This window comes from Stegostoma tigrinum, chromosome 27, assembly GCF_030684315.1.
Source record: "Stegostoma tigrinum isolate sSteTig4 chromosome 27, sSteTig4.hap1, whole genome shotgun sequence".
Classification (NCBI taxonomy): domain Eukaryota; kingdom Metazoa; phylum Chordata; class Chondrichthyes; order Orectolobiformes; family Stegostomatidae; genus Stegostoma; species Stegostoma tigrinum.
Window position 1 is genome coordinate 29,706,574 of NC_081380.1, and position 14,557 is coordinate 29,721,130.

General features: G+C 41.2%; 1 protein-coding gene across 13 annotated transcripts in view; it reads right to left on the minus strand.

Moving 5' to 3' along the window:
• myo18ab (myosin XVIIIA b) overlaps positions 1–14,557 on the minus strand; it is a 300,129-nt gene that overhangs the window by 94,187 nt on the left and 191,385 nt on the right. For all 13 annotated transcript variants that reach the window (XM_059655209.1, XM_059655208.1, XM_059655207.1 and 10 more), the window contains 3 exons: positions 9,949–10,038; positions 8,604–8,723; positions 6,612–6,723 (listed from right to left, as the gene is read on the minus strand). In XM_059655209.1, the coding sequence (XP_059511192.1) occupies positions 6,612–6,723; positions 8,604–8,723; positions 9,949–10,038 (322 nt within the window). The remainder of the gene's footprint in view (positions 1–6,611; positions 6,724–8,603; positions 8,724–9,948; positions 10,039–14,557) is intronic.

Genomic DNA, 14,557 nt, shown 5'->3' on the forward strand with positions numbered 1-14,557 from the left:
GAAATACCTTTAAGTGAAAAGATCAATTCAAGACAGAGGAAAACTACAGTCTTGAACTGGAGGGCCTAGGAATGAAAACTCAACTTTGATGATTATGTTAAACTTTAAAAAGTTTGGAAGACAATGAAAGTAGAAGACCTATTACTGAGAGATAGAAATATCTGAAGTTGCACTTAGTCTGCTTCTTGAGCACCTGTGGTGGAAATGGTTGATAAATCCAAAATTGAGTACATCTTGCTTCCATGCTGTCAAAGGACAATGCTGACGCAAAAAGTCAATCAATTTGAAGTCCTGCGAATTTTTGTGGGTGGGGGCTGTGGATCAGGGAAGAATCCCATGTGCTCTTTTTTCAAAAAAAAAAGAAAAACAACTAATCTCAATCACCACCAAATTGAGGTTGATCATCGAAACTGACAAGAAGTGCCAAAATCAATAAGCTTGCAGTCAAGGCACACAATTGGCAAACGAATTTGAACATGAAGTCACGTATTGAGAAAATAAGAATCTAAATGGTGTCAAGAGTAAAGCTATCATGGAGAACAAATACAAAACCACTGAAAGTTGGCATTGATAATGGGAACTGCAGATGCTGGAGAATCCAAGATAACAAAGTGTGAAGCTGGATGAACACAGCAGGCGAAGCAGCATCTCAGGAGCACAAAAGCTGACGTTTCGGGCCTAGACCCTTCATCAGTCTCTCTGATGAAGGGTCTAGGCCCGAAACATCGGCGTTTGTGCTCCTGAGATGCTGCTTGGCCTGCTGTGTTCATCCAGCTTCACACTTCGTTATCTTGAAAGTTGGCACTGACTTATTTACCTGTATCATAAGTACTAAAGTAAATTAAATACGAGACTTTATTCAGAGGGATAGAATTATAAAGTAGAGAGCTTATGCTACACTTGCATCAAACCTTGGCAAAACTACACTTGGAAGTCTGTGTACAGTTTTGGTCACCACACTATGAAAAGCATATACAGGTACCAGACAGGCTGCAAGGCATATTCATAATTGAGAGATTATTTCCATCCTTTTGAAAAGATGACCAACTAGAGATCATACAAAGTAGACAGAGTGTGGAATCTCAGAGGGACCTTAAACACATGGGCTACAGTGAGAAGAGTGGTACTGTAGAGATTCTGATTTGCAATCAGTAATTTGCTGATTTTTAGGTGGCTCAAATCACCTCCAGATCCTTGGTTATGATACTGGATTTATTTAGGGAATGTGAAAGGAAGGCGGCGTTCAGGGACAAAAGAAGCTCTGCGTTTATTAAATGCAATTATATCACAAGAAATAAAAGCAAATACAACAAACAATTATGCAGAGGACAGTGGCTAAATACACTATTAAATCAAATACAAGTTAACGACAATTAGAACTAAACAGCAGGTTTTGATCATAGAAACTTAATTCGGGCTTCGTACCCTTGAGGTTTCCTGGGATGTAACCCACCCACCTTCCCCACTCTGCTAGCTAGGTTGGATACTTTGGGGTCTTGAGATTTTAAGCTCAGTACTGGGGATAAACATGATTTTTAAGTAATGTTGGCTGTTCCTACTTACTGTAGATAGTGTTTCAATGGAGACTTTGAACAGTGTAGGCCTCCAGTTCGGGTTCAATCCACTGATGCAGGAGGACGTCTAGTGGATTTATCCAATGAGTACTTGGTTTTCCTTACTATGTGGTGGTTTTTTTCTAGCCAGTGTTCACCTCAGGAAATCTAAGGCCTTGTCAGTCAGGTTGGTGGCTTTTGGATGTCATCGGTTGTCAGGTCTGCTGGTTGCGGTTGGCTGCCATTGGTTCCCCCAGTGGGACAGGCCTGTGTCGATAGGTTTTGGGATTGCTGCCCGGATCCCTCTTCTGGAGATGGCTGTGCAAATAGTTCTCAAGGAGAATCACACACCTTGGGATCCCTCTCCCAGTGGTGGCTGCAGGGCTAGCTCTTGGGGAGATAGCTCTTTTGGAACCCTCTTCTGGAAATGGCTGTGGGGATTGCTCTGTCAGGACGATAGCTCTCTCAGGTGAGATCTAGGCCCATAATTAGTACAATTATACTAATTGCAGGCCTCTTATCTTCGTGCTAAATCTGTGCTCATCATTGTGTTACTAGTGTATACTTTGAAGTCAATTGACTTCCTGACAGTTAAGAGTAGGTGTGAAAGTTTTTTGATTAAGTGGAATGTCCGGTATCTCTGTGCATGAATATTGATCAAAGTTGAATGTCTGGTATCTGCAGAAACCCCATGCTGTCTGGGGTAGCAGAACTGTAAATACTGGAGTCAGGGACAACACAGTGTGGAACTGGAGAAACACAGCAGTCCAGGCAGCATCAGCGGAGCAGGGAGGTTGAAGTTTTGGGTCATGGCCCTTTTTCAGAAATGGGGAGGGGAAGGGAGAAGAGAGAGGCAGTGTGGGTCTGGGGGAGGTAGGTGGGATGGTCATAGGTGAGTACAGGTAGGCAGTGGTGGAAATTGGTCAGTGTGGTGGGAGGGGCAGATAAGTTGCACAGGTTGTGTGACAGGTCAAAGAGGTGGGTGATGAGAGGGAGGGTTGGACACGGGATGAACCAAGGTTGGGAGGGAGCGGATTTTAAAACTAGTGAAATCCATGTTTAGGGCTTTGGGCTGTTGGGTCCCAAGATGGAAAAGGAGATGCTGCTCCTCCAGTTTGCGGGTGGTGTTATTGCGACACAGGAAGTGGCCCAGGATGGACATGTCACTCAGGGAGTGGAACAGGCAGTGGGAGGTGGACTGGATGAAGTCACAACTATGGGATTTTCACTTGTCTCTGAGCAACTACTTACTCTTTTAAATCTACCTAGACGTACTCAGCAATTCTGCCTTGCCTTTCTACACTTTGCCCTCTCAACCAGAAATACCAGGCTCTCAAGACTGAAGTATTAACATGGTGTTTAGTAGAAACATACTGTCTGGAATCTTGTCACAGTTGTTAACAGGCCTCAGTCAAGAGAGGTAGATTTTGCAAAGGATGTACTGACACAGTAAGTCAAGGGCAAATGCCGACATGTTGGTTAGCTGCTCAAGGCAGTCAGAATCAGGATTTTCTCATAAGGGGTAATGTGTTAGATGTCAGGCAGCCCACCACTTGCTGACTCTTTCTGCCACAGACAAAATTGTATGGCACAGCTGTCACTTTTGGTGCAGGCTGGGAACTGTCCAAAGCGAATCAGCAGGCAGCATGGATGGCTTACAGACTTAGTGTTGTTTGTGACTGGGGTGGGTGCAGCAAGCAAAGGAAGATGTTGTAGGCAATAGTGAGAGTGGTAGGTAGGTACAGTAACAGAGACAGAATGAGCGTAGATGACAAGCTAATTGGGATTTACATTGGTAGAGTGAAGGAGGTCACTGACATGCTTCCTAAATTGCTGAACTCTCCTCCAGTTAGCGGAGACTGTATTGACCAGTCTGGTTTGTTTGTGGTTTCCACTGATAGACCCTGGGGGTAGGAAACAGGACATCCGATTTCTGCACTATCCTATCCAGCAGGACCTCCAGGGCAGGATGCCATTTTTTGTTGTCTGCTGCGGCCAGAATAAATATTAAGAAATATGCTGTGCGACTCCAAACTAACAATGCTTGTCTGGGTACGTAATGGCCTTTTAAAGTGGCACCCCGCACCAGTAAAGTTGGTCAATTCTGGGATATCCTGCCAATGGTAAGCTCTTCTGGGAATGACTGTGGCTAAGATGGAGCTAGAATCAGGCAACAGAGGCTCCAGAGTGGCAAGATAGATAATTAACGAAGTGTGCTGGGCAAGATACGGCAAGAGATCTTGCTAAATCTCATGGTGAAACACAATCCAAGAAACTTGACATATCTGACACTCTGCCGCAAAGAAGTTAAGATTCAGCCTGGTGTATTTCTACTTCAGGAGAACAGCAAAACTAAGAGACCATTAATACAAGATACCAACATATCGAATAGGGAATTCAGAAGAAATACCTTTGCATAGAGAACGATGAGCATGTGCAGCTTGCTGTCACAGAATAACACTTAAAGCAAAATGATACTAATGCAGATAAGGTAAAGCTAGATAAGAATATGAGAAAGAAGACAATAGCAGATTATGCTGAGATGTTAGGTAGCCCAGCACATTTGTGCTATCAACATTCTTTAGATGCTGAACTTAGGCCAGCTATATAAATACTATATTTTCAAGAGTATGACAAGTAACTCACCCTATCTACCCAGTGCCTGTACACTATCTACAAGGCACAAGTCAAGGGCATGTTTTGGGGTACAATCCACTAGCCTGGATTTCTACAGGTCAAATGACATCCAAGTAGCTTGACACAATCCTGGACAACATAGCCCTTTGACTGCATTCCATCCACTAACCTCAACGGTCATGCCCTTCACCACTAAGGAACAGTGACAGCAGTGTGTACAATTTAAAAGACGTATTGCAGAAAATCACCATGACTCTTTTGAAAACATCTTTGAAATCATGATCTCCACTTCCTGGAAGAATGGGAATGGCAGTTTATGGGAATCATATTTGTCCTTTGCCATAGGATCAAGATCCCGGAGCTTCACCCTTAAAAGCCATGTAAGTGTCCCTACATCTCAAGCACTGCCTCAGTTCAAACAGGCAGTTCACTACCAGCTTCAAGCATAATAAAAAATGATGCTGACCTTGCCAGCGATGCCATTATTCTGTGAACAAATTAACAAGGAACACAAGTCAATGTTGAAATATTTGGATCTATCTTCAGCCAAAAGTGTAAAGTACTTGATAAATCTAGACATCATCCTGAGGGCCCCAGCAACATTGTTTCTTGATTTCACATGGAATGAATCAATCAAAAGCTCTAGATACTGCAAAGCCAGTGTTCTAACACCACTCCACAATCATATTCTTGAACTCCAGAGCTAGGTGCACACTTAGCTAAGCTGGTTCAGTACCACAAAATATAGGCATTTCGATAGCAATGTGGTAAAGTTCCCAGGAATGTCACCTGAACAGCGCACAAAATAAATCCTATCTGACCAATTGTCATCTGCTCTTGATCATCAGCAAAATGATTGGAAGGGTTGGCATTGGTGTTGCTCAGCAACAAACTGTTGTTTTGCAACAGGCCACTCAGCTCCTGATCTCATTACTGATTTAGTCCAAACAGGGATAAAAGAGCTGACTTCCAGACGTGAGATGAGACACGCTGGCCTTGATATCAAGGCAGAATTTGTCAAGAAAGACTTGAAGGATCTCAAACAAAACTGGAGTCAACCGGAATAAGAGAAAACCATCTGCTGGTTGGAGTTGTAGCAAGCACAAAGCAAGATGTTAGGGCTTCTGGAGGTCAATAATCTCGGTCCCCGTACATCTGGGTAGTGCCCGAGGCCCGATTATCTTCAGCTGCTCCATTAGTGACCTGTCCTTTATCATATGGTCATAACTGGGAACATTCGCAGATGATTACGTTATTCGTGACTCCTCGGATATTGAGGCAGCTCGTGTCAATATGGGATAACAAGGTGTAGATCAGGATGAACACAGCAGGCTAAGGAGCAGGAAAGCTGATGTTTCGGGTCTAGGCCCGAAGTATCAGTTTTCCTGCTCCTCTGATGCTGCTTGGCCTGCTGTGTTCATCCAACTCTACATCTTGTTATCTCAGATTCTCCAGCATCAGCAGTTCCTACTATCTCTGGTGTCAATATGGTGCCAGATTGAGACAACACCCCAATTTGGGCTGATAAGTGACAGTTAACGTTCACGCCATATAGGTGGTGTGCTAGACTGTCCCAAACTAGACCAAACTAGAACCTAACCATCTCCTGCTGATAGTCAATGTCATTACCATTGCTGATCATCTATTAACATTATTCCTAGAATCACCATTGACTAGAAAATGATCTGGGCCTGCCATACAAATACTGCGACTGCAGATTAGAGAATAGGAATTCTGCTGTCTCCCCACTGTCAGTCCAGCATCTACAAAGCACATACCAGAAACATAATGGAATATTTTCCACTTGGCTAGATGAGTGAAGCTGCAACTACATGAGTCTTTCAATGCCATCTAGAACAAAGCATTCCTTTGGATCAGCAGTCCATCACCACCTTTAACCTGCACGCACATCTCCATTCATATACATTGGGAGTAATACGTTATGTCTACAAGATGTATTCCACAATTCAATTCTCCTTTGGTAGCATCTTCCACACCTGTGACCTCCAAGACCTAGAAGGACAAGGGCAGCTGATGCACAGGATACCATCACATGCAAGTTCCTTCTAAACCACACAGCATCCTGACTTGGAACTATATTACCATTCCTTTACTGTGAACCTGGTCAAAATCCTGGAACTCATTACAAACATCACTGGGGTTTATCCATTTGCTAAGAACTGCAATGAATCAAGAAGACAGCTCATCGCCATCTTTGCGAAAAGAATTATAGATGGAAAATAAATGCTGACTTAGCCATTGACACTCATATCCCATTAGCAAACATGAAACATCAAAGAAAATGTGAAGAAGTCGGAGAGAAGCATAAATGCTTGCATGGAATGGCTGAGATAGAAAAAAAACATATTTGTGGGATATGGGCACCAAAATAAGGTTAAGTATTGAGGCCAAGTAACTAACCAGAGTCGTCGTCATCCAAATCTCCATTTAGTTCTGCTGCTTTGATAAGCCGAGCTTCCATCACTTCCATTTCCATTGACTCCACTTCCTTCTTCATTCCATCATATTTGGCCTGAAATGCAAGATGCTTACAATAATACTTATCAATTTTCAGAATTTTAATAAATCTTTAAATTACCGGCATTGCTTCACAAACTTGTATGTTAACATATCAAGGAAGGAAATTGAGCAGTGGTTTTATTGCTGGATTGTTAAACTAGAAACTCAACTATGTTCTGAGGACCAGGGCTCAAATCCCACCAAGGTAGATGATGGAATCTGAATTCAATATAGAATGTGGAGCTAAGGATCTAATAATGATCATAAAGCAATTGTCGACTTTGGAAAAACCCATCTGTCATCCTTAGCTGATCTGGCCTGCGTGTGGTGCAGTGTAGGTGATTCTTAACTGTCCTCTGGGAAATTAGGGATGGGCAATAAATGCTGGTCTAGCCAAAAGATGCCCATATCGCACAAATAAAAAAATTCTACAGTATCAAAGAATGTCCTGGGAGCAATGAAGCTATTTTTAACCTAACAGGCATTGTACTTAACCCTGACGTTAGCCTCTGATCACATTCTCCACTACCAGATTTGCTTATTTCAATCTGTACTCACTTCCACCCCACTGAGATCATCTGCTGCAAAAACTCTCATCCAAGGCAATACTCACTCTAGTAAAATAAAACTCGAAGAACTGTGAATGCTGGAAAGCAGAAACAAAAACAGAAGTTGCTGGAAAAACTCAGCAGGGTCTGATAGCATTTGTGCAGACGCATCACAGTTAATGTTTCCGGTCCAGTGACCCTTCTTCAGAACTATTCTGGTCAGCCAGTTTTCTTCAAATCCCACGTGAACCTCTTGCTCCTTACCACAAAACCAGATCAACCCGGTATTGACACCTTAACTGAGGGGAATAGTTTCTCCCTTGCAATCCTGTCTACATCCTTCTAAACTCTGTGCACCTCAGTCAGATCCCTCTACAGACTTCTTTGCTCTAAGGAAAACAAGCCCAGCCTATCTTGTCTCTCTTCATAGCTATATCACTCTAGCCCAAGCAACATTATGAATACGCTCTTCTGACCCCTACAGTGTACCCTTGTTCCAAGAATTTTAAAACATTATCCTGGCTTCAAATCTCTCCATGCCTTCATATGAGAGAGAAGGGAATTGACCAGATGGTTCATGGTTCACGGTTCAAGCTATTTAGTATGTGAAAAAAAAACTCAAAACTTTGGAGGAGCATAAATGCGAGCTTGAAATGCTTCGACAAAACTATTTGTTTTGTGCTGTTTAGCTGTTTATTGTTTGTAATGAAACTGAGCCTAACCAGAATCATCAACGTGTAAGTTTACATTTAGCTTCATTGCCTCAATTAGCAAATATTCCCATCCCATCTCTATGACCTCCTTTAGGCCTCCAAGGTAACTGCTCCTCTAATTCTGCTCTCCTGCATATCTTGGATACTAGCTCCTTCAACATTGGTAGCTAAGCCTCGAGTTGGATGGGGAGGCAATGGTCTAGTGGTATTCTCACTGGACCTTTAGTCCAGAGACCCAGCTAACATTCTGGGGATCTGGGTTCAAATCTCACCTTGGCAGATGGTGGAGTTTGAATTCAATACGTACATGGAATTAATGATGACCATGAATCCACTGTCAATTGTCATGAAAATCCCATCTGGTTCACTAATACCCTTTTAGGATAGGAAGCTGCCATCCTTGCCTGGTCTGGCCTACATGTGACTCCAGACTAACAGCAATTTGGTTGGCTCCCAACTGTGCATTGGGCAATTAAGGATGGGCAATAAATACTGAGCTAGTCAGCAACACACTCATCCCATGAATGAATTTTTTAAAAAAATTCAGAGGTAAAAATCCTGGAATTTCCTTTACAAATCATATAGTACTGTAATGCCTGGCAAAGTTTCAACAATTTAGAAAATTAACCCACCTGCAACTCCTTCATTTCCTTCTCTAATCGTAGCCTTTCTGCAGTTTCTGTCTCTAGAAGTTGAGTTGCTGATTCACCAGTGTTTCTCTCATCTGTTAACTCTGATGTCAGGTCTCCCAGCTGTTGTTGAAATCAGTTTATAGGTATTAATCTACTGATGCAATACCTGTGAGTTATTGTTTAAAATGCATAAATTTTGAAAAAATGATTTTAGATTTGAATTGATGCACATTAACATAACTTTAATGTGCAGGCCAGGAACCGACGCCAACCTGTTTTTTTTGACTATGGCTCATTGGTCTGAATTTAGCAACTGTAGCAGTGGTCCCATCCAATGACAGAAAACCACTGGAAAATCCATTCTGATCAATGCTGGAAGCCCCAACAAAATTAAATGGCAAATCATGATGACAACTATTGGCCATCCTGGCCAATAGAGAGTCTTCAGCCGCAGCAGTGCCATCAGAAATGGTGGCCACTGTTGAGACTACAGGAGGCTCAGATACTGGGTCCAGATACTGCTGGATGTCCACAAGACAAATGAGTAGGGAAGCTCAATGGGTTTTTACTCAAACAGGCACCAGTTAGGGCGGTGGTGTTGTTATTGCTCAAGCAGCACCCCCCAGAGAACAAAGAATAGTGGATCAGGAGGGTCCCACCCAACGCAGATTGCCAGGGTACACCTGACATCCCATTGGCGTGAGCCCCACTTTGCTGCTGACATTGGTTGCTTAGGAACTTCAACTCACCTAGGAGTGGGAAGGCCAACCTCCAACCTGAGCCTCCAAGTGAATCAGGTAAGTCACAAAGCCAAAGAACTCTCAAGTGGTGCATTTCCCTCTGCTCTTATGATGCAGATTTCACCCCAAAACAAGTTAAACATTATATTTCAAATGGTTGTTAGCCTGTTAAAATGTGTAGTTATTCAGAGCTACGGAATGCATAAAATTACATTTTAACCATTTACATATTGCAGCTGTGTTTGTGATCACATCATGAATTTAAGTCGTTTTCATTTTTGTTTTTAATTGCATTTAAATTATTATTAAATTAGAACAAAATTCAGCCTTAATACCATAGACGAAAGTACAAGGTACATTAGTGCTGTTAATTTTAAGTCAATTATTACTCTTGAATATTTATTACACTTCTCTATCTCACTTATTTTGAAATGTAATAATGGCTTGCAATTGGAAACATTACCTATAATAGAAAAGTCTAAACATTTTAATTCCATATATCATTTCCTGTTCTGCATCAAATGAAGTATGCTGGCAATTCCAGAATATTACTTGTTACATAGACTGAAATATCAAATATACAGAAAATTCAATTATTATCTTACCCTGCTTTCTAAGCGATCACTGGTTAGCCGTAGCTCATTACGCTCCTTTTCAACTCGTTCTATTTTGCTCCGTAGCTGTTGAATTTCCTCCTAATACAGTGAAACACCATATTTCCCAGTTATCTCTTACGTAATGAGTGACAAAATGAAACGCAACTTTAACCCCAACTTTTAATAGCTTAAGATAGTTTAATGGATTTTGTTTAACTACACAATGAATAAAATGTTTAACAGGGTTGAAACTGATTTTTCTTAACATTTTCCATCTTGTCAAAACTTAATGGATAGTATTTCTTGCAAAGTCATTTATACTTCAGGAACATTTCCAGATGTGAAAATTTAAGGTAAACTATAAAAACATTGATAATGTTCAAACAATACCTATGCCAGTCACTTTCTAATAATGTTATCTTGACAGCGTTCCCTTCTACGCAGAAATGCGTATAACACTGTTATAACATTGAAGTCTACATTGATATGAATCAGCTACACATTGTGGGGTTTTGACTGCAAACCATTACATTGACCATTATTCCTCCTGAGGTCAACTGCAACTTAAAGATTTAGCAGTGGTGCAGAATAATATGTAAGTCTTAAAATTTGCAAGTTGCCTTTCATTGCTTTGCTATTGTCACTACTCTCAGCCTCACACCCTACCAAAGCAACTGAAGAAACTGCGGGGTGAATTGTATCAAAAATTTGCTAGATGTTAATTTTGGTGAGTTTCAGGAACAGCTTCTCTCCTCTTGCCTTAGTTTTCTCATGCTATCTTCCCAAATGCACCTTATTACCATACACCACATTCCTCTGGCACCCCACTTGTCGCAGGCAGAAGCACATGATGGGACTGCACGAGTCCTGGTGCTGATGCCAGCTTTATTGCCTGGGCATGCGCCCAGTCAAGTGCTATCATCTGCAGACGTCCGGTACAGTTCTTGCCAATTGCCTTGGATATGTCAAATAGAAGGAAACTGGAATACCACTTTGCTGACAGGGACTTGGAGTTTCTGGTGTTGGCAGCTGTGTTGGAGAATGGGCAATTGTTGACAATTCAGGTCCATAACTGACACTATCCAGTTTCTATCTGGCACACGGGAGAATGGGAAACTGCATATCCATCAGGATGTTAATATATGCAAAAAGACCTCTTGTCACTTACTGGAGGGAATCTTGTCACACCAATCAACACTTGGTTAGAATATAGGACCTTTTTGTTCTTAACGTCACAAATCTTCTTAGTGTCACAAATCTTCCTTCCATCAATCACAAAGTGGTTTTCCAACCTTTCTTGTTCAGTGACCAGGAATATTCTGTCTCCAGGAATTGGAGTGAAACTCTCCTTTTCAACACCATTAGCACTATCAAAAACTGCTTAAAAATTAAGCTTTGCTCAACATGGTGTAACTGGGATTTAAACAGCAATCTGAGCAGTAATTATTGCTGTATGAGTGATGTGACCTTCAAAAAGTAGCACTGTCAATTTTTTTCCAAGGTGTTAATTATTAAACTTTATAAACTATATTTTTAAGCAATTACACGTTTATTTTCAAAAGTTTATTTATGATATTTCAGTTTCTATCTTGAGTCTGCAAATGTTCAAATCTTAATTCACTCTTCAAGGATTTTAAAACATTGGATTAACATTTTATTATTTCCTGGTTTGTCGTTTGTGGAAAAATTTTAAATCAGTTGAATGTTTAAACAGCTTGATGACATTACTCCTCATGCAAGCATAAGCTGAAATTAGCTCAATGCTAGAAATTCTCATTGAGGAATAGTGAATATCAAGAGGAATTGAAATATCAAGAGACAACATTTTCACCACGGAGATTGCCAAATCTTGCATTCCAGCTTTCAAGGCCAGCATGAATGGTGAGATAATATTGATTTGTTATTTTATTATGTTAAGATGAAATCTTAACTTTGCTAAGTGTCACGGCGTCAACACAAGTAGTGGCAGGGATAATGGGAACTGCAGATGCTGGAGAATCCGAGGTAACAAAGTGTGGAGCTGGATGAACACAGCAGGCCAAGCAGCATCTTAGGAGCACAAAAGCTGATGCTTCGGGCCTAGGCCCTTCAGCTGATGAAGGGTCTAGGGCCGAAATGTCAGCTTTTGTGCTCCTAAAATGCTGCCTGGCCTGCTGTGTTCATCCAGCTCCACACTTTGCTAACAAGCAGTGGCAGGGTTTGTTTTACTGCTATGCTTTGATACTCCAGCTTAGTTACTTACAGCTATGCTCCTGAGGGGGCTTTTGACCTTCTCTGAAAAGTTTTAAGTAAGTATTTGCAACAAAACAGGATAAATGTTGAACAAACAACTTAAGTTGGCATAATTTTGGCCAATCATGGAGTAATCTGATTAGAGCAAATTATCAAGTGCAAGTTTAAACTTACTGCATAAATACAAAAAATTGTGCATATTGAGACTTCCTCAGCTTCAAAGGTGCATCAGCGAAGCAAATTGAGGCAGAAATCTAGACCAATATTATAATTCCCAATAAATGAAACTTCTATTTAAATTTCAAATCATAGCTAAAAGATTGTTATATTTTCATATTTATTAACTCTAATAAATACTTTGAATAAGTGCAACTTTTCTCGTATAGTTTATTCTATGTGCACTATTGGGGAAAATAATGTCATTACAATATAATATTTTAATATTAATTTCAAAGACTTGCATTGAAACCATAAAATATGCTGTTTGTCATTACCTCTGTGAATCCACCCACTCAGAGACTGAACTATAATACAGATCACAAAGATTGCAAATTTAATTCCCAACAGTCTAGGTCAAAAGATAGTATAGTTGGCCTCGATGTCCATGGATGGCAGGAAGAGGACGGGGAAGGAAGGATAATAGATAAAATTCACTAACATCTGCACTTTTATTCACCTGGCATTCTGTGGTGATTAAGAAGGGAGAGAGAAACACACAAGTATATATACGCACACATTAGTGTGAGATAGACAAGGAACTACATATATCCAGACAAATACAAATTGATTTGACAGCAAATAGAATTGGTTACTACTGTGACCAAAATGTCCACCATTCACTATCCAGTAATCATAATTTTTAATAGTTAAACATACGTAACAGGAACTCCACCAACATGTAGCAGTGGTGAGGGAGGGCAGCTAGATCAGTTCAACAACAACTTGCTGGCAAATTCTTCAGTGAAGGGAAGGAATGATGGAAGTGTAATAACTCAGGAAACCTGACTGGAAATGAACATTATTTCTTGTTGAACACCAAAATACAGCTACTACTCATGGGATAAGTAGGCTAGTCCCACCCCAGGACAGACAGTTCTGCAGATCTATCTGAGTCTGCTTTATTTCCTAATCAACCTGTTCACATGTTGTAAGAGCGCTCTGTAGCAATGGGACTTGAACCTGGAGCTTCTGGCTAAGAAGCAGGAATGCTATCACTGTGCCACAACGGCCCAATTGTGGACCCGGGTCTGCTTTATTTTTGTTTTTTTTTACATCGGTCTGTTCAGAGCTGTTTTTACACTCCTCTGGAGCAGGCAAGACTTGATCCCAGGTGCTCTAACTCAGAAGCAGGAATGCCACCATGGTGCCACAATAGACCCCTGGTCTACTTAATAGATATTTTCCTGATCCACCTTCTTAGAGATGTTGTTACACACTTCTAAAGCAGGTGGGGCTTGAAACCAGTTATCATTGTTCAGGGGTAGGGGCATTATTATACCATTACAGCTCTTGAGTCTGCTTGATATTTTCAGAGATGTTATTACACACCTCTGGAACAGGTGGGACATGAACCCAGTCCTTCTGGCTCAGAGGTAGGGGTACTACTACTGGCCCACAAAGGCCCTTTATTTTTAAATTCTATCGTTTATCCACTTATTTTCTAATTAGCCTGTTGTGAGATGATATTACATACCTCTGGTACAGGTAAGACTTGAGCCCAGTTCTCCTGGCTCTGAGGTTGGGACACACAATCAAGAACCCCAACGCAAGGGCCCTTTTTATCTTTTCTACCCAGAAGTATTATCACACACGCAAATGAGCAACTTTTCCAACGGTAAAATCACTGACGTTTTTTTTTGAAAAACTACTATCCACCACCAGCACAGTCAAGAGCGAGCCTCCTGGTCCACACATAGGGACATTATCTTATTTTTCTAATTGACCTGTTTAGACATGTTACTACACATGTCGAGAGCAGGTGGTACTTGAACTAGTCCGGAGGTAGGGACATAATCAATATGCTATCAGGGCCCCAAAACCCACAGAACCTGGAGGAAACACATACGGACAGTGTGCAAACTCCACACAGTCACCCCCGGTCAGAATCAAACCTGGGTCCCCATGAGGCAGCAGCCCTAATGACTGAACCACTGTGTTGTCCCCAAAAAGGCCCTATAAAAGGACTCAGGTGATGAGTTCCAGCTATTGCCTGTTCCCAAGTGATCTCATAGTCAACACTTCCACGAGGAGATTAATTAATGATTCACCATGGCTTTAAAGACATTATCACAGGAAGAAAGAGGAGAAAAACAAAGGAATTCCCTCAGCCCGATGTCATTCACATGGTCATTCCCTATACATTGTGTAAACAGTTTCTCATTTATTC